At 32.3% G+C, this 27,649-nt stretch overlaps 3 protein-coding genes and 1 non-coding gene across 6 annotated transcripts in view; 3 read left to right on the plus strand and 1 right to left on the minus strand.

The window, feature by feature from the left end:
• The first annotated feature begins 440 nt into the window (after positions 1–440).
• LOC124432702 (muscle-specific protein 20-like) lies at positions 441–22,860 on the plus strand. The gene is made up of 5 exons (XM_046981797.1): positions 441–593; positions 7,125–7,206; positions 18,315–18,444; positions 22,317–22,437; positions 22,534–22,860. Exons 1-5 carry the CDS (start codon positions 570–572, stop codon positions 22,723–22,725), a joined length of 549 nt encoding a protein of 182 aa, XP_046837753.1. The 5' UTR covers positions 441–569; the 3' UTR covers positions 22,726–22,860.
• Positions 2,018–5,140, minus strand: LOC124432709 (muscle-specific protein 20). Its single transcript, XM_046981810.1, has 4 exons — positions 4,998–5,140; positions 3,099–3,298; positions 2,897–3,017; positions 2,018–2,795 (listed from the first exon to the last, which is right to left on the minus strand). Exons 1-4 carry the CDS (start codon positions 5,001–5,003, stop codon positions 2,613–2,615), a joined length of 510 nt encoding a protein of 169 aa, XP_046837766.1. The 5' UTR covers positions 5,004–5,140; the 3' UTR covers positions 2,018–2,612.
• Positions 6,799–6,939, plus strand: LOC124432841. Its single transcript, XR_006944379.1, has one exon. It is a non-coding gene; the product is annotated as a U4 spliceosomal RNA (small nuclear RNA).
• Positions 22,861–23,015: 155 nt separating the features above from the next.
• The window catches only part of LOC124432684 (DDB1- and CUL4-associated factor 10), a 7,270-nt gene continuing 2,636 nt past the window's right edge, over positions 23,016–27,649 (plus strand). For 2 of the 3 annotated variants that reach the window (XM_046981788.1, XM_046981772.1), the window contains exons 1-6: positions 23,016–25,895; positions 25,969–26,082; positions 26,161–26,358; positions 26,430–26,601; positions 26,675–26,890; positions 26,979–27,649. The exon at positions 26,979–27,649 is cut by the window's right edge. In XM_046981788.1, coding sequence (XP_046837744.1) covers positions 25,675–25,895; positions 25,969–26,082; positions 26,161–26,358; positions 26,430–26,601; positions 26,675–26,890; positions 26,979–27,649 — 1,592 coding nt within the window. In that variant the 5' untranslated portion in view covers positions 23,016–25,674. Of the gene's footprint in view, positions 25,921–25,968; positions 26,083–26,127; positions 26,359–26,429; positions 26,602–26,674; positions 26,891–26,978 lie in introns of all 3 variants that reach the window. The other variant, XM_046981783.1, reaches the window with a different exon arrangement.

Consider the following 27,649-nt stretch of genomic DNA (forward strand, 5'->3'; position numbering starts at 1 on the left):
CATAAATAATATTTAATCGATATGATCTCTAAGAAAAAAATATAATAAAGGTGTATTGAAAAGTATTAGTCCTTTTGTAAATAATTAAGAGAATCTATAAAATCCTAATGGAAAGTATTTTTAATAAACGCTATAACCACTCGAGATTTCCGTCCGCGTTTCTCTTTTTGCTAAGCGGTTTCTGAAATGAGTCGCAGTTAAATTCCATAATTTTATGAAATCATGTATGTTACGGTATATTTCCAGTTATCGCAAGCAAACAACACGTGGTGCTTGCGAGCTCATCGTATAATGAAATGCGAAGGAAACGAAGGGCGCGCGCGTTTGAAGGCACACACATACAATCATAAGCGTAGTACGCCGATGGTGAGTAAGTGATCCATATATAGAAACGCTACCCACGTGCACTAATACGAACGTACACTTGTCACGAATATATACGCAGCACCGGTGCCGAGCCGCACACTTTTTGTGCTTACGCTTGAGTCGAAACTTGTAGGCTGTGCTTTCTCAACAAATTCCGTATTCGAAGAAAATCACGAAGATATTAATCAAGAATTGAGTTCATCATGCCTGGACGTCCGTTGTGGCAGGTAAGTGCCATTGGAATACGTTCCACGTGGCTCTTATGAACCGTTTTATTAAAACTTAACAAAGTTCAGTATTTTTATTGATTCGATTGGTTAATTTAAACAAATTTCACATATTCAATGTTCACGAAATATTATAAATAAAAGAGAATTATAGCGGAAGATACGTTGGTCTGTTTTCTTATTTTCTTACGTATGACACATCAATTGTTTTTCTAATCAGCTGTGATTTGACAGATGATTCTTGTGTGTTTAACCAACGCGTCGTGCGCTATTTCACTGTACAATATCGTTCAATAATAATTATAATTATAATACTAATAATTATAATTATAATAATAATAATAATAATAATAATAATAATAATAATAATAATAATAATAATAAAAATGTTCATGGAGAATTATATCAATTTTACAACAAAAAATAGGCAAGTAAAAATAAACGTGACTTTGATTACGCTTCAATGACGCATTCAGGTAAAAGCGCAAATCATGAAAATATTTTTAAATCATTTGACTCAACAATATTTTCAATAATTATAGTTTGAATTTTTTATTAAGAGCTCCATCGTCTAATTCTGGATTTGTCTTCCATCACGTTTCGTTTTTAGTCTGATTGTGAGTCAGCGATTACGCATCGTGCCGACATAGTTCGTCGCTTTTCTCTCGCCTTCTCCAGTACTTTTCTATACAAACTATATTAAATAGGCAAGTTTTTTAAAGGGATACTTATTTATCGACTAAATAGCATGTATCGGAAATTCATCTTACGAGAGTCTCATCGTACTTGATAAATTAAAAAAAGAATGTAGAAAAGTCGTATTAACACGTTCGAATTGATCTTAAGGTTAATCCCATGGATAAATTAATATAGGACTATGACCCGAGTCCAGTAATGGCTGACGCTGGTACAACTTCCAGAAATAACTCAAAGGCACTCGTGTGCCAAGCGAAACTTTGAATTAACTTTTACCACACCAGAAGATATTCATTTCCGTGGAGTTTTTTGAAAAATTATAAAAATTGTGTCATTCCTCGTATTACGACTCTTGGAAAAATTAACTTTTGCAAATAGAATCCGACTTATATCTTATTTCTTCGTCGAATACTAAAAATAATTATTCGGATATATAGGTAAACGTAATCTCGAACTTTCACAAACATTTGTTTCAATGGTAAAACAAATTCGTAAACCTACTTATCTATTATTTGTATCGTAGCCAACTTTTTAAATACTGATGATGATATTTTCTTTTCTTTTTTTTTTAACTCACTGTCATTTTTCGTTACATCGTTTTAAGAACTAATTTCTCAAAAATTACTAAAACGCGATAGAGAGAGATAGATGTATAAAAATATACATCTACGATGTCATCGGTTTCTTTACCGTAATTAATTAAAGATATAAAAAAATTGCGGTAAATGTTGTTTGTTACATAAGAAATTTATATTTTATATTATTATAAACCTTATGAAAAGAGGCGGAAGATAAACAGGATTGGATGGATATATGGATATTCTACTATATTTACAGTGGTAATTAATATCAAATAATTATCATTAATTATCAATAAACATCGAGCAAGTGTCGAATCTTCGAGCAATACGTTGCAAGATCCTAACTCTTTCATCTATTCATCAAATTCAATCGTACTTTACGTTCGTTCTATGAAACATCCAAAATATTAATAAAGAAATATGAATAAAATATTCGAGAATTTGTTCATAAATTATTTCTTCGTGTATGTGTATATGTAAAGTGTATGTACTTGTGATGTAGATATCGTTATGTATATTTAGTTAGAGAATATGTAAAATATAGCAATTTAATCTTGCTCGTTGTCATGTAAATGTTTGATGTAAAATGTTTGGCTTATTGTCTACTAGCAAATTTGTGAAATCGAATGTACGCGTGTCAAAAAGTTTCGCCTCTACCCCTTCATTGTCCTTTTCGTTGCCTTTTTGATTGATCAATTTATAGCGAGATTTAACAATAAATAACTGTTCTGCTTTCATAGATCTACATATGTCGAGTATTTCCAAATCCACCGTGACCCGCTTGGCTCGCACCCTTATTAAATCCCATCTGTAGGTTGAGTTGACCTTCGCTAGCACGCAATTGTTCTTCCGTAAACATCCTTTTATTTTCATCTGCCATTTTTGGTCCTAAACGCGGTCCATTGAATTCCGGATGCTTTTGAGTCTATTTTCAATGAAGAAAAAAAATAAGATAAATATCGTACAGATCTGTCACAATATAAAATCTTTGAAAAAATGAAAATTCGATGTCGTTCGATTACTTACGATCCTACCAAGTGCATAAAGACAGAGAGTCACTTGAGGAATATTGCGTCTCTCAAAAAGATCTGCCGTTTGGAAGATTTCTTCCTGCGGTACTCCATATTCCTTGATTGCTGCTTGGAACCTAATCAAACAAAAAACATTATTATTATTTTTTACAATAAGAAATATTTCGAAATTCGAATTCAGCAACAAATTCATTCACCTCTGAACATTTTCCATAAGCTGAAAATTCGTCCCTTTCGTTTGAATTTTTTTGACGGATCCAGGTGCAAGTTTGTTAATCAGTTTGCAAAGAACAACGCCATCCTTGAGAATGTCTTCATAATTTCCTGGTAGAAGTTTTTCACCGAGTACATTTTCGATCCAAGTGAGGACTTCTGCTTCTTGTTCTTTATTACGAGCCTGTGACAGATAGGAAGATGAATTATTTAAAAAAAAAAAAAAACAGAATAGGAAAAAGAAAACAAAAATAAAACACTGCTTTTCTTTCGATCGCCTGTATGCTTCCTGTCTACTTCTCTTTTTAAAAACGTTCAAAATTCATAAATAGAATTCGGTTCTCGGTCGGTGTTAAATTACTTTCGAGTGTAAACCAACGTCGAAAATAAAATACGATGGGCGTAGTTTCATGAGCTTCTATTAATGCCAGATATGCGTTTCGCCCACCTGTTCGACTTCAACATTAAATTATGTATTATTTCTTGTAAGTTTTTTTTTCTTTTTTTTTTTTTTCATTTTTTTATTTAAAACACATTCAAGGAAGATAAAATTGAAATTATGACGATATCGCTATCCTGTATGATACGGTTTCATAACTAGTTAATAACGCATTGATCAATTTACGACGTGTAGAATTTGACTGACGCAAGTAAAAGCCAAGATGTTCTTACATCTGCCAACGGTAAATTAGTATTTATAGCATTAATTCGAAGATCAACACATACATATAAGTGCACCCACATATATATAAAAATATATATGAACAAACAGTACATTGGTCCATCGCAGTATCCATGCTAAAGTTCGATCGTCAGAATTCTCGTTTCGCGCGATCGCAAATGATTATTTTTGGAAACATTCTTTTTTGCGAGTAGGGAGAAATGTTTTTACGAATGTATAACAAAGATTATACAATCTGCAACACGATCGAAAGAAACGAATGCCAGTTTACTTGATTTATCGTTCGCGTCTGGAGCTTGTCGATGTTATCCGTCAAGTTCTACGAATATCGAATGCTTGTCGATATTTTTATCAAAGCGTTAGGTGATCAATATTATTTTTTATTTATCTCTATCTTTCTCTCTCTTTAAAAACTCGTCATATTGAATTCTCGTCGATATTTTTATAAAAACGTTAAGCGATTCATATTCTTTTTTATTTCGATAGAACTCGTATATCAAAGAATGTTTTAAGTTTTATCGGTAATGTATCAACCGAAAAAAAAACGGAAGGAAGAAAGCGAGCAACGTGTTAAACTCCTCGAGACGCACTCAGATATTTTAAGATTCATTCTCGAACATGTTAGCGTTCTTTCAGGCTCCCTTTTCTCTCTAACCGATGATTTGTGTTGTAACGATTTACTAAATTTAAAATCCGATTATAGCCGCTATCTCCAGCAAAGTTTGGCTTGCGATCAAAACGTTCGTCACCTGTGCAAGGATACACATACAATATCGAATTTAAGAGCGGATGATAGTATTTTGGATTGGAAATTGAATTCAAAATAATGATATATTTTACACCGTTTATCTCTTTTTAAGAACATACATCGTTGATAACAAGGTTATTAACATCTTTAAGGATTATCTTATCTAAGTATGGATACTTAATATCATTTCAAAAATCACACAGATTTGAGGCATGCAATTTGTTTTCAGCGATTGTCAGAAATTTATTAGAAGAGTTCGTGATATTATAGATCGTACGAGAAGCAAGGATCGATGAATTCCTAAAAAATTAGTTTGCCACTTAATAAATAAATTGTTAATTCTTTGCATTGCGATAACATTAGGTTACCATCTTTACGAGAACATATATGTATATATACATATGTATATATATATATATGTATATATATATATACAAGCGCGAGAAAACATACCGGCATTTTTCTCTCGACTTCGTTGACCTCTCGAACAAATAACAAATTTTACGATATAGAATAACTTTTGAACGATGTTGCCGAGTAGACTAAGTCGGACCGCTGGCGTCTCGGTGCTATATGGCATCATCCCCTCCCCCTTGCCCATCCTACTGATCTTCAACGACGAGAATTTTTGGCTCAGTGCCCATTGGGTATTCCCACACCCCCACTTGTAACCAGATCTTGACACTATATCCTTATTTACAAGATTCATACAAATTTTATTTTATGTATAATTAATTATGTGTTTATAATATGTCCAAAAACATTAATGAGACGAAAAAATCGAATAGAATACTGAATCCAATAGAATAATAAAACGAAAATCCAATAGATGCGTGATCTTAAAAAGATTCAAAGATAATCACCGTCGTACGAATCGAAAAATAACGATTATTCTTCTCTATCATGTAAATTATTTCATTCAAAAGGAAGATTCCCTCTATTTAACGATTCGCTCATTACGAAAGTTGCAATAGATTTGAGATTTAGGTCATACAAGAGAACTGTGTGCTTATTTTCGTGCGCTCTTCGTACAAATACAGTTTCTCATGTGGAATATAATTTGACGATTTAAAAATTTGAAAACCACGAGAAGATAGTAATAAATTGTTCGACGTTTCTATATCTATGATTTTTAAATTTATTCTAAAAGTTCTTCCTTATATTTTATAATAAAAATAAGAGAATAATAAAATATATCGCTTATTATTGATATATATTTGCACATATTGAAATGTTATTTTTAAAATATAAGTTTCCAAAAAAATGTTATTATAATAGCAAACGTGGAAAAGTTCGAACAAGTAGGAGTATTTTGCAATAAGAAAGAAAACGGTTAACTTTCGTGGATTGTCGCCAGTTGAAAACGCCGATAAGTCTAAACGTCGTAATTTCTGGATTCTGGCCACTTCGAAGGGTGATGCCACCGCCGAGTTTAGATTTCATCAATCAGCACGCTATTTCCAAGTTTATCGTAGCAAATCGCATTTACGTAGTTGCACAGACACCTGGAACGATTGTGCTACTATTTCATTTAAACCTCTTTGAAATGTAATTCGAGTGTATTTTAACGATGACGTAATGTTTCTTTATACACCTGTCAAATTTATATTTCTATCATTAATCACACATTATTTTACTTTGCAATCAAAATCAACCTTTGAGAAATATCTCCATTATCACTAGTTCAAATTTTCAAATTCTCTTTGAATTCTTTTATATAATATATGAATTGTTCATTTATTAAAGTAACTAACTCTTCAAAACAAGAAGTAGAGAAAATTAATAAATTTATAGATATACATTGTTTTTTAAAATTTCTTATAGAGTATATTATATATTCAAATATAGATTGTAGACTATTAATACAGATGTAGCTTTTATGTTGTATTTTATATATACCTATATTTATATATTATATGTTTTATGTTATGTTTGCAATATAAAGTTTTGTCATTTAGTGACGCTGAATGTAATTATCAAGGAAATTCATTTCAAATATAAAAAGTTATTTTATTATTTTATAATAGCAATAACAAATTATTATTATTTACATTATTATTATTTTTTGATCTTAACTAATCTATTTGACTTTCTTTTCGTTTAAGTAACGATTAATGAAAGTTTCGTACTACCGTCGGTCGTGAAGATTATTTAGTTTCATTTCTCTCCGCAACGTGGCGTTGTGAAATAATATTTCTCGAAAGTACAAGTTCTATGCAACTGTATAATTCTCGGATACGACGAGTGTTTCATCAGCTTTGCGCAGCGGCGATATCGTAACCAATGAGGGTCTGCCGAGGTGCGATTATTGCTAGTTGAAAACTTTTACCAATACCCCGCCATGACGATGTGAAATACCATCGGCTACGGCAATTTTTGTAAGTTTCTACGGAAACTGATAAAAGAACCAAAACATAAATAAGTAGTTTACAGACCACAAATTTTACTTTTATTCTCAACAAGAGAACTGTTTTGTAAAATTACTGGTTACGACTCAAAATTTTATTAAATTATAAATCTATTTTATAAATTAATTTTTTTTTATGCATTTCTTAAGTCTCTTATATTTAATTTTTTTAGGTTGCTGGTAAAAGAGAAGCTAGCCAAGAAGCTGAAGCTCAACAATGGATTGAAACGATTGTAGGAGAAAGATTTCCACCAGGTAAAAAACTCTTTTATATTTATTATTTATTTTATCTTAATAATGTATATATAATTAAATATATAATTAAATATGTATATATAAACTTGCAAAAGTAGCTGTTCAATTAATAAGTCAGATAAAACAAGTTTCTTAAATATTGTTCTTATTATCCATTATTCCTCAAGCGTAAGTAAGCTATCGATTTACTTAGCTTGTAATTATCGGGAGGGTTTACACCCTCGACAGGTGAGCCTAACGTGAAGATATGTTGTCCTGTTATTTGGAGGCGACTTAGAACCGCAAATTCTTTTATAATTTATACTAACAATCAAAATCAAGTTAAATAAAATTAAACAAGGGAAAAGAGAGAATAAACAAAATTTTAACAAAATTTTTTTTAATAAAATAATATAACAATTTAATAGACATATTTATTTATGAATTAATTTAATTGTCTTCTATACGTATATGACAACGTATATTTTTACAATAATATATTTTATTTGGATCATGTTTATGTAATTAAACTTCATTCCCATAAACTACTAGCTAGGAACATGTAATCCTATTCCTTGGAGGTGGAAAGCTTCGAAAAAGCATTTTGATGTGGTCACCCCCATTGTGTTTTCTCAAGCGAAAGCATTAAAGGGTTCACAACCTGCCAGCTGATACCATATGATAGCCGGGTAGAAATTGTCGGTTATATGACGTAGCAAAGGACAAGCTCGTTCGATAGGTTAGTGTACTTCAATATGAGTTCGAATTTTCCTACATAATTTCGATTGTACACGATAACGTAAACGTAAAAAATTTATTCATAATATATAAAAATTATTATTTCTTTGCAGTTAATCTCTATGTACTCCATAATCAACTTAACATAATATAAATATTATTAATTCTAAAGAAACTCGCTTGAACCTTGAGAAAAGTTGTTTAGGACAGATCGATACTTTAGGGGTAGTTCTACCAGTCTTTATCTCATGTTACCCCAGCAGAACGCGCGCTTTGTTACGTCACTGTGAGCCACCCTATCGAAACTATGGTTAAGAATCAACCCCTATGGTTAACATGCTACCCTGTTGCAACAAACATGTCAGGCGTCGACGCAATTGCAAGCTAATGATTTTCCTCTGTATTGAAAAGCGAGAGACAAGTTTTCTACCTTTCATATCAACTAAATAATTTTTGTTAATTACCTTTAAAATTAATCGATTTACGATTATATCGTGAATTTTTTTAAATCCATTTGCTTGGTTTTATATCTTTTATTAATGATTATAGAGAAATATTATCTATTGAATTTGTTATATTGATGAATCTTAAAAAATAATTTTCCATCGTCTTTCATAGCAATATGGGAATATTACATTGATAAAACGTGGAAACGTAACAAGCCTCCACCTTCGACTGTCATCCTGGTGGCACGGAAGTCTCAGTGGAGGTGGCCAAACGATGAAACCACCCCCACCGAGGATATTTAGTTTAATCCCCACTAGGAACCTTCCATGCCTATGACCGTTTAGCTAGGTGGGGTTTCTCTCTCATCCGATAGGAAAGCTCTCACGGCGAAGTACCAGCCTGATGCTCGTGGAACCAGTTTGCACCTGTCGAGAACGAGGAGAACCTTACCTGTCCTTTCTGCTCTTATAAATAGAAACGATCGATAACTCTAAGAGTTGAAGATCGTTCTATATATGTAACGTTATCTTTTCAAATTTGTCAATATCGATCTAGTTATTTTTATATAATTCTAAAGAATACTTTAGAATTAATTCTTCATTGATGAATTTTAATGATGAAGGAAAATAGAAGAAAATTATTAAGAATTAGGATAATACTTTTGGTAAAATCGATATTTATTTGTTTAACAATTAAAATGATCCTATTCAACGGATACATATACTATCATCGAACGAGAACATCCAAAACTCATACGAGTCCATGCTGCTTCTGATGGCCTGGTGCCACGACTAGAATTTATCTTAGGCGCATTTATCTAGGATGGATCTAGGTAGAGGAGACCTAGCTGCTGAGAGTAGAATCGATTTTACGCTTTTCAGCTTACCATATCTCGTACCTACGATCTTCCTCCGTTCTCGTCTGCTAGCCGGATAGTCCAAGCTTTTGATGTTATTGACTCGTTTAAAATTAAACTCTCGATCAACGTGATACGATTTACATTTCTATATATTTCATCTCTCTCTCTCTCTCTCTCTCTCTCTCTCTCTCTCTCTTTCTCTCTCTCTCTCTCTCTCTCTCTCTCTCTCTCTCTCTTTCACTATCTCTCTTTCTCTTTCACTTTCTTTCTCTATTTAAATAACTTTATCTCTCTCTCTTTCTCCTTCTCTATTTAACTAACATTGAACGAGTTATCCACGATCAAATGCGAGTACCGGAACTCTAGAACACAGTAAACGATTTAACATTGAGATTCTAACATTTCCGGATGATAGCCTGATCATGGAAACTCGCCTGGTACGCTGGACTCGATCGTTTTCTCCTACCAACTACAAACATACGAATGATCTGGAATCCGAAGCACCCTGAAACGTTTCCTATAGAATTTAGTCTGAATTTTATAATGGATTGTTATTGTTATCGATACGTCTTTAGAGAGCTGAATCAACTTCAAATTTCAACGAGCGAAGAGAAATTTCATACAAATTTATTAAAGACTTGAAACTGTTTAATAGAAAAGCTAATAACTTCTTTCATTTCACCTGAAACGCAAACGAATTATTGATACGTCTTGGGGAAAAAGGGATCAAAACTAAAATTATGACGAATATCGATTTACCGTCATGGATTCATCATGTTACGTCGTAAGGACGCCAGTGTATCAGGACTACATAGGAGGCTTTGGATAGTCTAGTCGGAAATTGCACATAGTGTCTCCGTTCATTTCTCCTCGAGTCTTTCGAATTCACCCTTCCACAAGTTTTATCTCTATCTTTCTCCCTTTCTCTCTCTCTCTTTCTCTCTCTCTCTCTCTCTCTCTCTCTCTCTCTCTCTCCTACTATTTCGTCCCTTTCTCTCTCTGTTTCTTCTCTAATTATTTCTGGTATTACGGAGACAGTTCGATGGACACAAAAACAGAGAATACAATGGAAAGAGAGCTTTAAACAGACTGAAACGTCAGTCATCTGTCCGTCACGGCGGCGCAAGGCGTTTAGGTGCACCAGGGCATCAGCAGACGTTTGAGGGATTTATAGGGTGTCCCGCCAACGTTTTGACGTCGACGGATCGATTGCTAGCTATCCTATAAGAATTTCATTGTCACGCCTAGCCAAATGTCTTGGAAAGGAGATTTTAATCTTAGTCTTCTCATACTGGCAATGTTGACTTGGCTAGTGTCGTGCTAGATGTCCACTCGATGCAGACGTCACAAAAGCTTGCAATTATTAGGGGAGCACATAGGGTAGAGTAGTGACTACATTTGTCAAGGTCGCTATTATCGATCTCTCCTGATAAGCCATTCTATCTGATTCGGTATAAAGTTGACTGATGAAAGTCAAACATCTGTGAAGACTGTGATTGCTAATGTCAGTAGTCCGTCAAGAGATCGTCAATGACGTCATTTGGAGATGAGCCTACCAGGATTACAGTCCCGATGCAAATTTACGAGCACATTCAACAAGTGGTTGCTCTTCCCTACTGACGACAGCTCTTCCCTGCTAACACATGAGGTTAAAGATATTATTTCTTCCTGAATTTTCCTATTCGAAAAGACTTATTAAGATATTGCTGGTTTAGACAAAAAATAACAATCAATGTAAATCGTTGAAATGGACTATCGATATCACGAAATATTCTATCATGAAAATAATACAAGTTGAATTTCACCTTCCATCATAAAAGAGCTCCTTTCATAATACCTGTTGCTGATGGTTGTAAATTCAGACCGAGGATGTTGTCCTGATGAAAACCATGTTTTTGACGTCTTTATGACGGGTACCTGACGTTTAATCGATACGGCAACCATAGACGGAAGCACTATGTCAGTTTTTCAGCGGATTTCTTTCTTTGACATTCATATCTTAAGAACGAATAAAAATATCTTATTGTCTTATTACAGGAGAAATAAAAAAATATATAAACATTTATTAAAATTACGACAATGATAGAAGCAAAACGTTCCATTTTTAAAAGAATAATGGTACATATATGATACAAATTAGTTATATAATTCATTTTCATCTTTTGTTAACGAGAAACAAATTTGAATGTATTAAAAACGAATATATTAAAAAGAAAATTGAATTTGTAAATTAAAATATCGCAAAATATAGAATTTCTTTAAAGTAGTCTTTTTAATTCATTAATTACTTGTTAAATTATTACATAATCAAGATCAAGAACAATTGAAAGAAATAATTCGATAACATTAAAATATACAATTTAAATTAGAAAGAGTTACAATGATTAGATCGAGGTTTTTTAGAGAATTCTTTTCTCCCTCTCTCTCTCTTTCTCTCTCTCTCTCTCTCTCTCTCTCTCTCTCTCTTTCTCTTTCTCTCTTTTTCTCTTTTTCTCTCCTCAACGAATTCGTGTCAAAGTGGTCCGAACGTGACGACCGTGACGTGTCAACGTAACAGGATAGTATCCCTCGTAGAAATAATCCCGATTTACCGATACATCGTATTGTTCACATTTTTTAGTTACTTTTTCTTTTGCCACTGTGTACATTATGATATACATACCTATACATACACATATACATAAATACGTGGGTATAACACGAAACCTCACGAAGATGCACGACATCTGAAAAATATCAGGCCAACATCAGTTCTATCCTTCTCGTGGATGAAAAGAAAGACGTTTTGCTGAGGTTTTCAACTAAAGAATCGTAGAATGTGACTTTCCCAATGAGAATATCGATTTTCTGTCACCTTCTCACTTTTACGACATCTCATAGTGTTTCAACAATACCAGGGAGGTATCAACGTGTCACGATGCTTGTTTACTTCGTTCCTTTCTACCATGCGTATTTATTGCAGAGAGAGAGAGAGAGAGAGAGAGAGAGAGAGAGAGGGAGAAAGAGGAAGAGAGAGAGAGAGAAAGAGAGAGAGAGAGGGAGAAAGAGGAAGAGAGAGAGAGAAAGAGAGAGAGATAGAGAGAGAGGGAGAAAGAGGAAGAGAGAGAGAGAAAGAGAGAGAGAGAGAGAGACAGACAGAGAGAAAAAGAGAATCGTGAATGCTGATTGCCGGGTCTCAATGCTTCCTAAACATTATGAGAAAGGGATAACTGTCCCTTTTGAGTATACAGTTTTAACTAAAGATACATCTATAAAATTTATCTATAAAAGATTTTTTTTGTATCTTGATCATAATTTCAATTTCTATATACAATAATTTTACATAAAAACGTAATATTATAAAAATAGATAATATTACTGGAGAAGAATAATTAGGGCGATAAATTATAATAGTGTGCGAAGCGATATCGGAATTATAATAATAGAAATATCTATTTAATCTCTTCGGTACGACGTTCGTTTGCTGCATAATGTTATCTACTTCTTGGCCGAAAAGAAGCAGGGCATAAGATAATGGTGAATAATACGTGTTTTATAATAAATTATTACCAACGCATATAATTTACTTCTAATAAATAAAATAATTTTGTATGGAGCACATTTTAAAAAAAAGCTACCAAGGAATGGAGTATTCTTAGATAAATTAATTCATTAAAGCACTGCAGGCGATATGCGAATATCCAGGTTTAAATTTTTCTATTTGAAAATTCATGTTAAGAATTAAATATTATATTATTGGTAATTGCAATATAATAAATCTATGTATAAACATATAAACAAGTAAAAGATTAAATTTTCAAAAAGTAAAATTTGTTGTATGATAAATTTTGAGAAATGGAATTATACAAAAATCGAAATTATATTGTTTACAATATCTTGCACTGTACCTTTCATCGTTTTTGGCACATTTTTGGCACATTTTTGGCTACAACATACCTTCTCAATAAATTTTTCCTTTTTGTCATTATTACACAAAAACAGAAAATATCTTTTTGTAAAACAAAAAAGTTTTCCGGATTTAATAAAAATTAATTAAATAAAGATTAATTTAATAAAGTTTAATTAAATAAAGATACATTAGTATCTCATTACATAAAATTATATGCCATAACGTTACATATGATAACATGTGACATCATGATTAGAATACATATATATTTTTATTACGTTAAAACATTGGCTGTGTTCAATACAATAATCCAGCTTTGCAACTTCTGCAAGATTTTCTGTCGAATGCCACCAATCACTTTGTATCTTTACAATATATTTGCCCAGCGGTCATCATTTTCTGCAGTATAATAAAAGTACTTACACTTATCAGGCGCAACGCGTTATAAAATCTTCTCGGTTCAAAGCGTTAAAAATATAATCTAATAAAATATATATATTATATATATATATATATATATATATATATATTATATATTAAAATTAAATTAAAATAATTAACAATAATTAATTTAAATAATTAATATCATTGATGTTAATTATGAATAATCAGGAAAGTTTTACTTCAATTCTAATATCAATTCAATGTAATGTATATCAATTTAATAAAATAATATCAACTTAAAGATAATGAACATATAAATACTGTCCAATCAGATATTAATAATGCATAGTCGGAAATAACAGAAAATTTTAATTCAATACAATGTAAAAAATGTAAAAAATCCTAAGAGATAACTCATATATTTCTAATTAATTAAACAATTGTGTTTATTTAACTTTAATCAATATAAGTATGAGAATAGTAATAATTGTAATAAAAATATTATTGCTAATATTAATCTTAGGAAACAGTTTTTTATATTATATAATAGTTCTGTTCCCAATATTCTATTAAAGTAGCATTTTCTCAAAAAATGTAAAAGAAAAAACTAAGAAATTAATAATACTATATAATCTACGTGAAAGGATGTTAGAATGTGAAGAAAGAAAAGTATATACAAGTATACTTAAGGTAAAAAGATCAAAAAACAGAATAAAATTCAAGAAAAAAGCAATTATATTTTAAAATGTTTAATTTCTTTATTAGAGAATACATGTAAAAAATGATTATTAGAATATAAGGGTAAATAAATAAGAAATATTTTGCTTCATTTAGTTTAATTTAATTTAATTTAATTTAATTTAGATCAGGATTTAGATCATTGAATCTCATTTAATTAGAAGATTAAGTTTGATCGACGATTGTAAATTCAAAAATGAATTAAGTTCAACATAAAATTAACTTTTTATACTATAATTATTTTCCTAATTTCTACTTAGCCAAATGTAAATTGATTTCTTCTGTTTTTGATATATCATGTATAGATGTACTCTTACTATTCGGATATTCGAGTACTTGAACTATACTCAAGACTATCCGTAGAGTCGATCTATAATTGAAACCTAAATGCATGTATATATATATATATACTTTCAATTTTCAAAGCAATTTTTCGATTAAACTGTTTCTTATTGATTAATGAATAATGTTAAAGCATAGTAATGAGTATCTACATATGGTATATATACAATTAAAACTTCTCTAATCTTATTTGCGAATATAATACATTATTTACTTACAAAATCTCAATTATTTTTATAAAATATTTTAATATTATAAAAAGGTAATAAAATATTTTAATACTATAAAAAGATAATTAATTAAGAATAAAATATGATCTACAGGTTGACAGTACATCAGACCAAAATGTTAGGCCATAATTATCCAAGAAAAAAATATTCTCTAATATTTTATTCGTCTGGTAAGCGACTTAAAAACGTCTTGAAATTGCAATGAATTCTTCCACACGTCGAGTACTAACGATAACTTCATGAGTGCCTGGCACGTGAGGAGATCGGGGGGAGTCCCCAAGGATAGAAACGTATTCTAAGAAAGCAGAAGAAATAAGTCAAGAAAGAAGCACGTGAAAATGATAAACGAAGGAGATAAAACAGAGGAGAATGAGAAAAAGAAAAAAAGAAAGAGAGAGAGAAAAAGAGAGAGGGACTATACTTTGAGCGTAATACAACCCTGGTACCAATTCGATGTTTTACACTCGAAGGCAAAACCATGTTCCTCTTTATCTTAATTTTTTTTATCATGATAGCTCGATTTTAATTAATTATTAATATATATATATATATATATATATATATATGACTTATCAGGATTATTACTTTTTACTATTACGAATAAAGGTATACGTGAATTAATTAGAAAAATTATCAAAAATATACTTGGAAGGGTATATTTACTTGGACAGGTTAGTTTATTCTCAAAGAATAAGAAGATCGAAAGGTATTTGAAAACTATCGGCTGTCGATCGCTCGTCAATCCAGAACTCAGGCTTGCGACCAGTTTCATACTAGGCGAGCAGATTTTAGGGTAGGCATTTTATCCGGACCACTCCAAGGCAGAACCACGTGACGCATCGTCCTTGCAGGATCAGGATGGTAGTTTATCGAAAAGCTGGCACGCGTGTACTTTGCCCGAAAACGTTATCGTTGCTTGGAATCGACTAGTAATCGAAGTGTTGCTTTCATTTTTTTCACTCATTCTATTTATCTCTCTCTCTCTCTTTCTCTCTCTCTTTCTTTCTATTATTCTTGTAAACAGAACAAGATGCCTTCTTTCGTTTCACAGTTTCTACGATTGAAAGGACGAGCGGTTTTGAAAGGAGCTTCTAAATCCTATTTCTTGTGATGAGAATGCACAGCAAACGCGAAGAGATACTCGAGTCCAAGTATGTTTTCTTAGTAACTCCGCAACTTTCATATTCATAGACGCTGCATATATTTCCATCCCCATTATGCAGCAATCGTATGCAGGGCGGAGCGAGTAGTAGACACATGCGATGCGTTTCTATACGCGCCTGATTCCTCAGAATCGTCTATCCTACGGCCATCCTGAACATGCGTAAAGATGGAACCTTGTCTTCTCTCTTTCTCTCTTTTTTTCTAATTTTTCTATTTCATCGATCTATAAACGGATCTAAAATTTAGATAGATCGTTTAAAGACACGTTAGATACGAAGAAAAAAATAATTAAACTATTCTTTTATGACTACTTATTCGCTTACAATGTATATATTTAGTTTTTACGATTCTATTTTATGGACTCTTATTAGCAACTTATAATTATCTGAATTTAGCAATTTATATCGTTGTGTACGTATAAAACAATTTCATGGAAGAAAATAATTTTTTTTTCAAGGAACGTTAAATGAAATTTTTTAGACCTTTTCATGAAAAAGTACTAATTATTAAACATGTTTATTAATTTTTTTAGTTACAATCAAACCTATATGCCTGAAATATATTTCGATATTTTATTACCATTATAAACTGTTCTATAAATCAGGAATATTTATCAAAGAAATTTTCCTCTGTGTACATTAAACCAAGAATGACTACATTAAATTGGGAACATTAAGAGTTTTTTTTTAAGTTTCGTTTTGGGGAGGACTAATTCCCATTTCTCACTATAACTTATTTAATAATATATAAACATATATTTTATAAAAACGATTTTATTTAAAGTAAAATTTATTAATTTTTTTGACTGCTATAATACGTTTATCAATCTTGTTAGTAACCTTACAATCAAACATAGCATTTGAAATATAGTTCAGTACTTTATTATCATTATAAATTTTTCTTATTTCTCAGGGAATATATTATAGTTTTGGAAAAGTTAAATTTGAAAGAATAATAAAAGAAGTTATTAAGAATCATTTATCTATTGCCGTTTGGAAGATGGAAAATGGAAGATGGAAAAAGTGCGTAGAATGAGAAAGAAAGAAAAACAAAGAAAGAAAGAAAGAAAGAAAGAAAGAAAGAAAAAAAAAGAAAGAAAGAAAGAAAGAGTAAGAGAGGAAGAGAGAATATATTGGTCTGTCTCTTCCCATTATCGATAGGTTGCGCAAGCGTCGTGCGACGACAGGTGGCGTGGCTGTCGTCGATAGGTTCGATACGTCAATGGCGGCGTAGAGTGGAGGGAATCGAAGGAAAAAAGAAGACCAAAGAAAAAAGGAGATAAAAAGAGGAAGAGAACGATGAAGAAGAAAAAAACAAAAAAGAATACATACATATATACGAGCAATATATAGAAAAGAACTCCTGAGGGTAGCTAAATCCCTGGCAATTCGAGATGCGGCGCGTCTTTCGAATGGCGACTAAAATGCTTTTCTTGATAGCCTCTCTCCTTCGTAAGAGAGAGGAAGAAGGGATTTCACGAAGACGCCACGAAGAGAAGAGGAAACAGAAGAAAAAGAAGAAGAAGAGAAATGGAAGAACGATGGCGACTCTGAGATGCTCTCTACTCTCGATAGAATTTATTCATGAATAAAGGAAAAAAAAAAACAAAAAATGAAACGAACGAATGGAGGGAAGGTTAGCTTTGATGGAAGACGAAGGCGGTGATTCTCGCGATCCTTCGACGAGCCAGCAAAAAATGCCATGCCCCCTTGGCTCACCTCTTGGCATAATGGGACACCATGAGAGAGTGCTGGTCGTACTTTCCTTCCTTTCGTTCCTATCTCACTTGTTTTATTTTATTATTACGTTCGTCCCACACGTGGTATAGACGAGAAAGCAATTAAAAAAAGATAAAAAAGATGTGTATGCGCGTGCGTGTTTGGTCGGTGTACGTGTTGCATACGTGTGTCGAGAGCGTTCTTCCCTTGTTGAACCTCTTTACTCATTCGATGTAGAGTGCAATAACCGAATATTATGGACGCGACTGCGCGCTTGAAAATCAAGAGCCTTCGTTCTGTGTTTTCGGAAGGGCGGGAACGACTTATTCTGTGTTCCTGGTGCAAACTCGCTCCTTCGCATTCTTTTCCTTGTCAAAATTGCTTTCTCTCTTTCTCTTGTTTCTCTCTCTCGTCTCTCTTTCTCTCTCTCTCTCTCTCATTCTTGCTCTTTGTATTTTCTTATTGGATATTCTTTGATATCCTTTCGATCATTTATGAAGTCAATTTTGTTTCCTTCTTGTATCGGATTATTATTAAATTAACAAATATTCTATATATAATCTGTTACATTTCATGAAATTTTAATAAGAAAAGAATGAAATTAAACGTTTTCTGTTTAGAAGTCAGCTACGAGGACGCTTTAAGAGACGGTGTATTATTATGCAAGCTTATGAACAAATTGCAGCCTGGTCTCATCACGAAGATCAACACATCCGGTGGAGATTACAAAATGATGGACAATCTTAATCAGTAAGTACTCTGAAAAAAAATGGATTTATCGTTAAATTCTGTATGTACGATATGTATGTATAAATGTGCACGTGTAAAAATTTCTCGATGATCTCACCTTTGATTTATCGTCGAATGAACTTTGCTCTTGTTCGTTCATGCTTTCCCCGTCGTCATTCGACTTTATGCAATCGACAGTGTTTTACGTTTCGACCGTACGGCATATCGACGAGCATAGTCCGATTAACGAGAATTATATGTCGGTATCGAACCAAACGGCTTCCGATTGTTCTTCTCGAATCTTTCACTTTTTCGAGAGAAAGAACCGAGAAGTCGATGATGACGATGGCGCGCGCGCGAAATTTTCGAAGCTCGTTTCTATCTCGGTTTTCTGTATTCCTGATAAATAACTACCGAAGATGTCCGAGGTCGGGACTGTCGTTGCTTTCTATCCTTCGATATATCCGACCGAATCGATTCGAGTATTACATGAAAATCGAGAGCCAAGCCAAAGTCGAGACTCTCGATTGTCCGCCATTGACAGATGTCTCGATACATTTTGATGCGTACATCTTTCGAGGCGCCAAGAATAAAAATAGTATATCGTAATTGGACGCGATATTAACACTTAACTATCAATATTTCTTTTTCTTCTGTTTTCTTAATTAAGATCAGCACGACTGGTATTTCGTTTCTAAGTATATTGAATATCATATATATATATGTGTATAATGAGATATCAGTCAATTTGATCTTTAATATATAATATATATAATATATATAATATATATAATATATAAATTGGTTATTAGAAGAAATTATGTCCATATAATTTTTATAAATATATTTTTTTTTTATATAATAAATATATATTCTTTGAACTATGGCTTTTACTATTGCTCTGATTGACAAATATTTATATTGAAGTATCCGGATATTTGGATATTTGTTTAGTAAACCAATACCAGGAAACCAGATATTTCGTGATAGAGCTATTACCACCCGTACGACTAATATTTATAGAAAATTAAAATGTATTTACCGATACCTTTTACTAAATTACTCATTCATAACTAGCATCTGGTAATAAAAGATTATAATACAATAATATAATTAAAAAAAAAAAAAATAGTTGTATTTGATTTATTGTCAAGATTTCGATTGTAAATGAATTTTGAGATACTTAAAATTAATTTTTGTTTTAAATAGTTTCATTCTTGAATCTTCATTAAAAGAATTCTGATTTCGTGCCAGAAAAAAGTTACTTAAATAAAAAATTAGAGAAATGGTAACAAAAATATTACTTACGTGATATGATAGATAATGATATATATTCCAGAATATAGAAAGCATGAAATTTAGATTTCATATTCATAAAAAATAATATTAAAGAACATTCAGTTACTGAATCTAAAATGTATTTAGTGGAACTACAAATTGGACAATAACCTGGATAACATAGATTAGTAGAAATTAAGAGAAATTAAATTTTCCAAAATTTTTATCTTAACAAAAAAATATAGTACGCTTGCATATATAATATATACGCTTGCATTGTCAGCAAGTGCTGAGAAGATCTTCTCTACAACGGATAATATACCTGAACAAGATCATGTTTTTCGGAAAATATAAATAAACCTGTTTTCTCAGAACAAGATAAGAAGTTATTATCTTAGTATATCTATAATTTATGAAGATTAAAAAGATTAAATCGACTAGTATCTCGTTTTTAAGATATACTAATATATCGAATATATAGGAGCTGATTATTAAAACAAATAATTTCTGTATAATTTTTATAAATGTTTCTTCTCCTATAATAAATGTATATTATTTAAACTAATTACACATTTTAATATAATTAAAATTACTTTAATTTTCTAATAATCTGTTGCTATGTCCCTATTATTCGTCGTTCTAAAAAAAATGTATTTCGCAAAAGCTTTAACATTCCACTTAATGAAAAGACCACATTTCTAATCTTACATCCGGGATATATATTGTATAGAATGCCTACAGTGATTGCTACCATCCTGATGAACTATTCGAACGTGAAGAGGTAACACGATGATATCTAAAAGAGTAGCACTCAAACTGGAATTTTAACAAGTTGTCGATCAAAATTTTAGTCTAACACTTGAGTTTTCAAAATTCACATTCATTGAAGTCATCTTAAAGAACGAACAAATTTCTTTCCTTGGTGAAAAAAAAAAGGAAAAAGAACAAAAAAAGAACAACAAAAAAAAAAAAGAAAGAAAAGTAAAACGTGAAAATCATCCAAAATTAATTCAGAGTCTATTAGAGCGCGAAGAGTCACCAAGCGTGTCTCTGCGTCGCGCGGTCCTTGCGCATTTGCGAGTCAGCGCGCGCAACGCCGTTCTTATTCGTCATTCAGCGCGTTTTCGTCGCCGAGAGAGCGCTTTTACGAGGTAGTGGGGCAAACGATGCGCAGCGCGGCCACTCCGCGTTACTCCCTTTTTACGCGGATAACATGTAATTCACGAAAGTTTCATACGCTCGAAAACTCTGCTAAGATCGCGCTAGTCTTGATGTGCACTTGGCTCCGTATCTTTCTGATATCCTGGCAAACCGAGGGCTTCCGAACACTGGCCTGCCTCACGCTTCTCGTATTCTTCGTTCCTTCTATAATAATGTTAAAATGAAAGGAAATGAAACGAAACGAACGTACATATATATATATATATATATATATATATATATATATATATATATATATATATATATATGGTATGATATAGAAATGTTTTTTCGTTTGATTAAAATTTTTTGTTATTATTTAACAATAATGTACTTGTTCATATATTGGAATCGTATATCGTACGAAGTCCTATTCAAAATTTTAAAATTCTAATAATAAATTTATTTACATTTGTAATAGAAAATTTGAATTACTAGACGAATTATTAGTAAAATAATAATATCTACGTATTAAAGTGTAATTAAGCAAATATTTGATATTCTTTACAATCTAATTTTTTTGTTCAAGTCTAAACAAAATTATATAATATGAAACTTATAATATAACCCTATTACTAGTATAATATTAATTGTGGAATATGAAATAATAATTAATTTTGTATCGAACGATATATGACTTGAAAGTTATACGATGTTATAGGAATATTAATTGTTCGAATTGAATAATTTTACGATCGATCATTTATTAATTATTCAGATTTAACAAGAAAGTAAAGTTAATAAGAATTTCGTGCGTTCGTCAGGTGTCGCATCAAGAACTGCGTCCTTTTTGTCTTTCGGTGCTCATACGCGACTGTCGCGCGGCATCATAGGAATGTATGTTCATAGGAGGTAATAAAAGTTTGTTTTAGCTTGCAAAGAATTCGCGCTCCGATAGAATAACCAATGAAAAAGCTCTTTGATTTCTGTTTGCCTGTTTGAGGAGTACGCGTGGCGCACCGTTCTTGCGGCACAAAGACGCGAGGATGTTGGCATTTCGTTTCTAGTTAGGCGTCCTCTTCTTCGTATGCTCCACGACGACGACGACGACGATGATATTCCTCTTTGACAGAAATCAATGTACACGCGTCTCGACGATGTCTTCTTGTCGCTCAGAGACAATAGAAACGCGTCACCGACTTGAAGCATCGTACAGGCTAACATCCATAGAAAGGAGCTTGCTCATCGAACTCGTGTTCGCCTTTCCCTTTGAGTTTCGCGCTTTCGAGCTTTCTTTTACCTATCATTCTTTGTCTCTAACCTTACCTAACCTCGCTTTTTTCCTTTCTAATTTTTTTTTTTGCGAGATGATTTCTTGACGATGATTATCTTGAAATCGTCATAGTTTCTTTTCGTTCATGTTGTTATAAAAACTCAATTCTTCCTTTAATTATATTAAAAAATATTGTTTTTAGATTTCAGAAAGCCTGCACAAAATATGGCGTTCCTGACGTGGATCTCTTCCAAGCAGTCGATCTTATGGAACGGAAGAATATCGCTCAAGTTACAAATACTATCTTCGCTATTGGACGCACTGTAATTTAATTTAAATGACACATCATTGTTCTTTCCATTTATGAGATATATTATTTATAGTTATAGTATTTCTTATTTCATTGATGCGATTCACAGAGTTATAAGCATCCCGAATGGCGTGGACCTTGGCTAGGACCGAAGCCAGCGGAAGAGAACAAACGGTCGTTTACGGAAGAACAATTAAGAGCCGGCGAGACGCTTATTGGTTTACAGGCAGGTACCAATAAAGGTGCAACTCAAGCTGGTCAAAACTTCGGTGCTACGAGAAAAATTCTTCTTGGAAAATAACTTGCCTTTTTTAACGTCTGTCAATTTTCAACATATTATCAATGAAAAAAGTAGCGATATTAAGATAGTTTCTATTTAAATGCAAGTCGAAGAAAATGTTATGATCAAAAATAAATGTATTTCATAACCTTAAAATTGTCTAAGTCGAAAATTTTGTACTACCGACAAAATGGCGACTAGCCTAGCATTGATATGACTCCACCATATATGAAGAAGCGATATATAGGAAAGATAAAGATACAGACATGAGGGTTTGCGCGTAGAATGTTACAAACACGATATCGAAGACATGCAGCAGTACATGTGAGAATCGTCGTGTTGAATGCTAGCTCGTATACAGCATATAACTACGTAGAATACAGGTAAGCTACGTTCATAAATACATCGAAGTGGCATGTCGGTGACGCTAACGCGAGTGGGCGTAACGTGTACGTACACGCATTACACGCATTCTCTCGAGCAGTTTCTACACCGTGAGACTCCCCGAAGAACAGGCGAGTATCCGGAGATGGTATAAGCTCTCGAGATTACAATTCACGAGCCTTATTCCACGTTTAAATGTGTCGAAAGTCCAAAACTGTGTTACTTGTACTTTCATAAAAAAAAAATAAACACGTACATAAGCGCATCAAAATATTTCGGAGAAAATACAAAAAAAAAATCAAACATTCTTCTATTTTAGATTATTAATATTTACTTAATCTCTGTGTAAATAAAAAATATTCTTAGATTTAATTATATCTGATCTAATTAGTAGTTTTTTTTTATTTTTTTTTTATTTTTGATGTTAATCGACGAATGAAAATTTTCTTACAACTTCGACGTGGTCAATAAAATTTTTGAAGATACTTTCGATATTTTTTATATTGACAAATAGAGGTTAAAACGTTGAATAATGAAATTGAAGAAAAGGATGATATTAGAGAGAATATGGAATACGATCAAACGTGGGGCAGGCCAGTTCTCGGGGACCCCCTGGTAAAGGATAACAGAAGATGTAGGAAGAAATTGTCTCATATTGAAACCGCAAACGTAACTCTTTCGCTTCTTTGATTTTATGTGTTCCTCGTTAAAGGGGAGCGCTGCGGAGTGGCCGCTCCGCGCATCAATGCGCCCCACTATTCTTCGCGCACTCGGAAACCGCGTACGTACGAAAGAGCCGCGCGTTTCTTCATCCTCGATCTTTAAACTTGTTCCTCGAAAATTCGACTTTTCCAATGAATTTGACAATCTTTTGCAATGTTCTCGCTTTTTTTACTTCATTTTCTCCAAACAAAAATTTCTAACTCAATTTGCACTACTTGGAAGAAGACTTGTACGTTCAACAAAATTAATATTAATTTGAGTGCATTTTGAATAACAATGAAAATATTCTAATTAAGAAATTTCAAAGTGCAAATCCCTGAGTTAATTCGCTCGGTATTTCTTGTGAAAATAACCTAAAAGCAATATCAATTATTTGTGTCTCATTACCTGTAATAAATTGTTACATCTAAAAAACTCACAAAAATAATAAAAATTTTCTATGTAACGCGTAGTAATATATTTCTCAACAAAATAAAAAAATATGATGTTAGATCATATATTTGATATCTTGCTGCTCGCTGATTCATTTCATTAACATAATTTTAATTATAATATAAAAATAATAATACATAAAATTTAATTATGATAATTTATTTCAATTTTAATGTGCGTAGATCGTTGTATGTGAAAATTGTATTAACAAAAGAAGAATGTATGCTAGAAGAATAACAATAAAAATTAATATATACGTTATTCTGAGAGCAAAGATCAAGGTCAAGGTCTTACGTTGAAATGATTAACCGAGCGTCAGCTCGAGATCAAATGCCCGATCTTGTTTTGTTTATGTCCATGGAGACGACTTCTGTGTATATAGATTAATTTCTAATGGTTTCAAATGAAACAAATTTTACTTATTTATCAAGTTTTCGAAATCAAATGAAGGATTATATTGCAAGATAATAATGACGTAAACATATAATTTCGTAGAAGTGTATCATAGAAAAAGTATCTTTGTATTCATAGAAATTACACGTTCGTTACATCTCTCTATCTCTATCTTCTTTTTCTTTTATTTATCTATATTCTTTATATAATTTAAGGTGAAAGTAATAGAAAAAGAATGTATTATAAGGAATAAGATGACGAATACAATTAAAATTAGTATTTTTTCGAACACCTGTTGATCATTACTCACGCTTTAATTTCAATACTTTTCGATGCTTACTTCACAAGAGATGTATACACAAGAGATAGATATATATATATATTTCTTTTTAAAAGAGGAGTTCATGATTTTTTCTATAGAGGGCACTAAAAGAAAAAAGTCAGCGCAGAGGGTTGCATGTGTCATCATAACCTTATACATTCGCGTATTCAGGTGAAGTTCGTAGCTGAATTCATACTGATTTCTAATGTGCAATCGCTAGTCGACAGCTACTGCGAGATATCGATGTTAAACGTCAAAGTAAAGATGGCGTGGATTTGTATTGTGTCTGGTTTTTAAACTTTATTTGAATCTTATCGAAACGTGACAGGAAAAGAGAATATAGTCATTTGATATATTGTTCATAAAATTCAAGATCGCACCAAGGATCTTTAACGAGAAAAAACGTAAAAACATTTTTTGAAAGGTCACGTGCAACTTTGTCCACAAGTGGCATTTTATACTTAACCTAATCTCGCGTGAACCTTGAACCATCGTGTTTAAATTGATCCTATGTATAGGATCTTTATTAGTCTTGAAGATTCAACGAATTTTTAATTTAAAACCGTTTTTATTACTGAAATAGCAAAGACTGGTTTTTTAGGCAAAAGGAAGAGCCAGAAATTTTCTTTGAAGTTATAATTAAATTCACAATTTATCAAACATATTTTGACTTGTTTTTGTATCAATAGACAGCTTCGTTTGAATGTAGAAAATATATGTATTCGGGTGAAATGCCTAAAATAAAAACCAAACAAACGTCAAACAATTTATGGATAAGACAACGCGAACTAGGCATAAGATTTCCTCTGGGTCATAGTGATCGTTTTCACAAAACTCTTTACTCTTCCATTTTTCCCATAACATCTTGGGATCATGGAGACAATTTGGCTGTTGCCAGACATGGTGGTGTTTTTAATTTGGAGTATTCGCCAGACGGGTAAAAATGTTGCTTTTAAAAATATGTAAGTAAATATTAAATAAAATATTCAATTGCACATTGCTTTTTACAGATCACTTTTACTGGCAGCATGTGAAAAGAAAAGTATTCTGATGTTCGATCCATTATGTAGGAAATTAGTACGAGCTATAGATAATGCTCATAATGATTGTGTGAATTGCGTAAGGTTGGTATTGCTTGTTCTAATTATATTACAAATTTTCTGAATCAGACAAATATGCCATCAATCTTATACTGATGGTAGATTCCTGGATCAACGGATGTTTGCTACCTGTTCTGATGATAGTACTGTTGCTCTCTGGGATGCTAGAAACTTGAAGCAGAGAATAAGAACTTTGCAGGGACATTCTAATTGGGTTAAGAATATAGAATATAGTCCAAAGGATGGTTTATTATTAACTAGTGGATTTGACGGTAGCATATATACTTGGGATATTAATAGGTAGTTATTATTAATTTAGTGAATAAGATATATTATTCTGATAAAATTATCTCATAATTTGTGTGCTGCAGTTTTACTGAAAATAGTTTTCTTTATACTCGTGTCTTTCATACAAATGGATTGATGCGAACGAGACTTAGCCCTGATGCCAGTAAAATGTTAATATGTACTACATCTGGATATCTTATTATTATACACAATCTCAAATTAAGTACCCTTGCACAAGACTTGGCTGGATTCAAGGTATTAATCATATCAAATAGTGGACATATCATAAGCATTACACAATAGTAATATATTCTTTCTTTTTATATAGCCTAACATGTATCGACTGATGCAATTATCTCAAACCACTATACCGGTTGCTGCCACTTATACACATTTGTTTTCTCATTCTCGTACACATAACAGAGTAGAATTCTTAACGGATTTTCCTGTTGGAGATGATGCTGAAGTAATTTCTAGTCTTCAAGTACATCCGCAAGGATGGTGTGCCTTGTCCCGAAATATCAGTAATGGAGAAAAGTCAGAGGTTTAATATCACGTTGTATAAAATAATATCTATTTAATTCAATGAATTTATATATTCCTGGTTTTAATGTATAATCATTTGTTTTTAGTGGACTTGTATTCATGATATTCAAGAAAGAGATATGTCCGAGTGTATCGATCAAGTGAAAGAAGCTGAAGAAACGTCTCAATTCAACGAATCGACGATCGAAGAATTTGAAGAGTCGCAACAGCCGCAGTCTTCACGTTCAGGAATAACGTCGTCCTTCGTGATTGAGAGCGCAAATCGTGCGAGAGTCGTTCACACTGTATCTGATGTAAGGCCAAACTCATTCGCTTCTACAGAAAATTCTCAACCGATAACACCATCAAGAGCAATGAGTTGGCGGGAAAGTTCGCGTCGTAACGTACGTTCGCAATCGAGAAGTCCAAGACCGGAAAGGAACTTCGTTAGGACGAATTTCGGTTTAGTTGAAGTAAGCTCGAACGATTCTCGAACGAACGCGAATCAAGAGGAGGATAGACAAGATGGTAGATATATTGTTGCTGCGGAGGATAATAGCGAAGCTGCGAACGATGAGTCGGCAGATGATCGAAATAGAGAGAGAGAACAAGAATATAGATCTCAGAGATCAAATTCGCAATTGAACGATTTAAGAAGACGCAATGTAATTGATAACTTTTCTACTGCCAATGTAGAATTGTACGTTAATAACAGTGACGTTTGGGAAGCTCTCGTAGCAATTAGAGAAGCGAGACTTCGGAGGGATCGCGAGAGAGA

Source organism: Vespa crabro, chromosome 1 (genome assembly GCF_910589235.1).
Source record: "Vespa crabro chromosome 1, iyVesCrab1.2, whole genome shotgun sequence".
NCBI classification, from domain to species: Eukaryota; Metazoa; Arthropoda; class Insecta; order Hymenoptera; family Vespidae; genus Vespa; species Vespa crabro.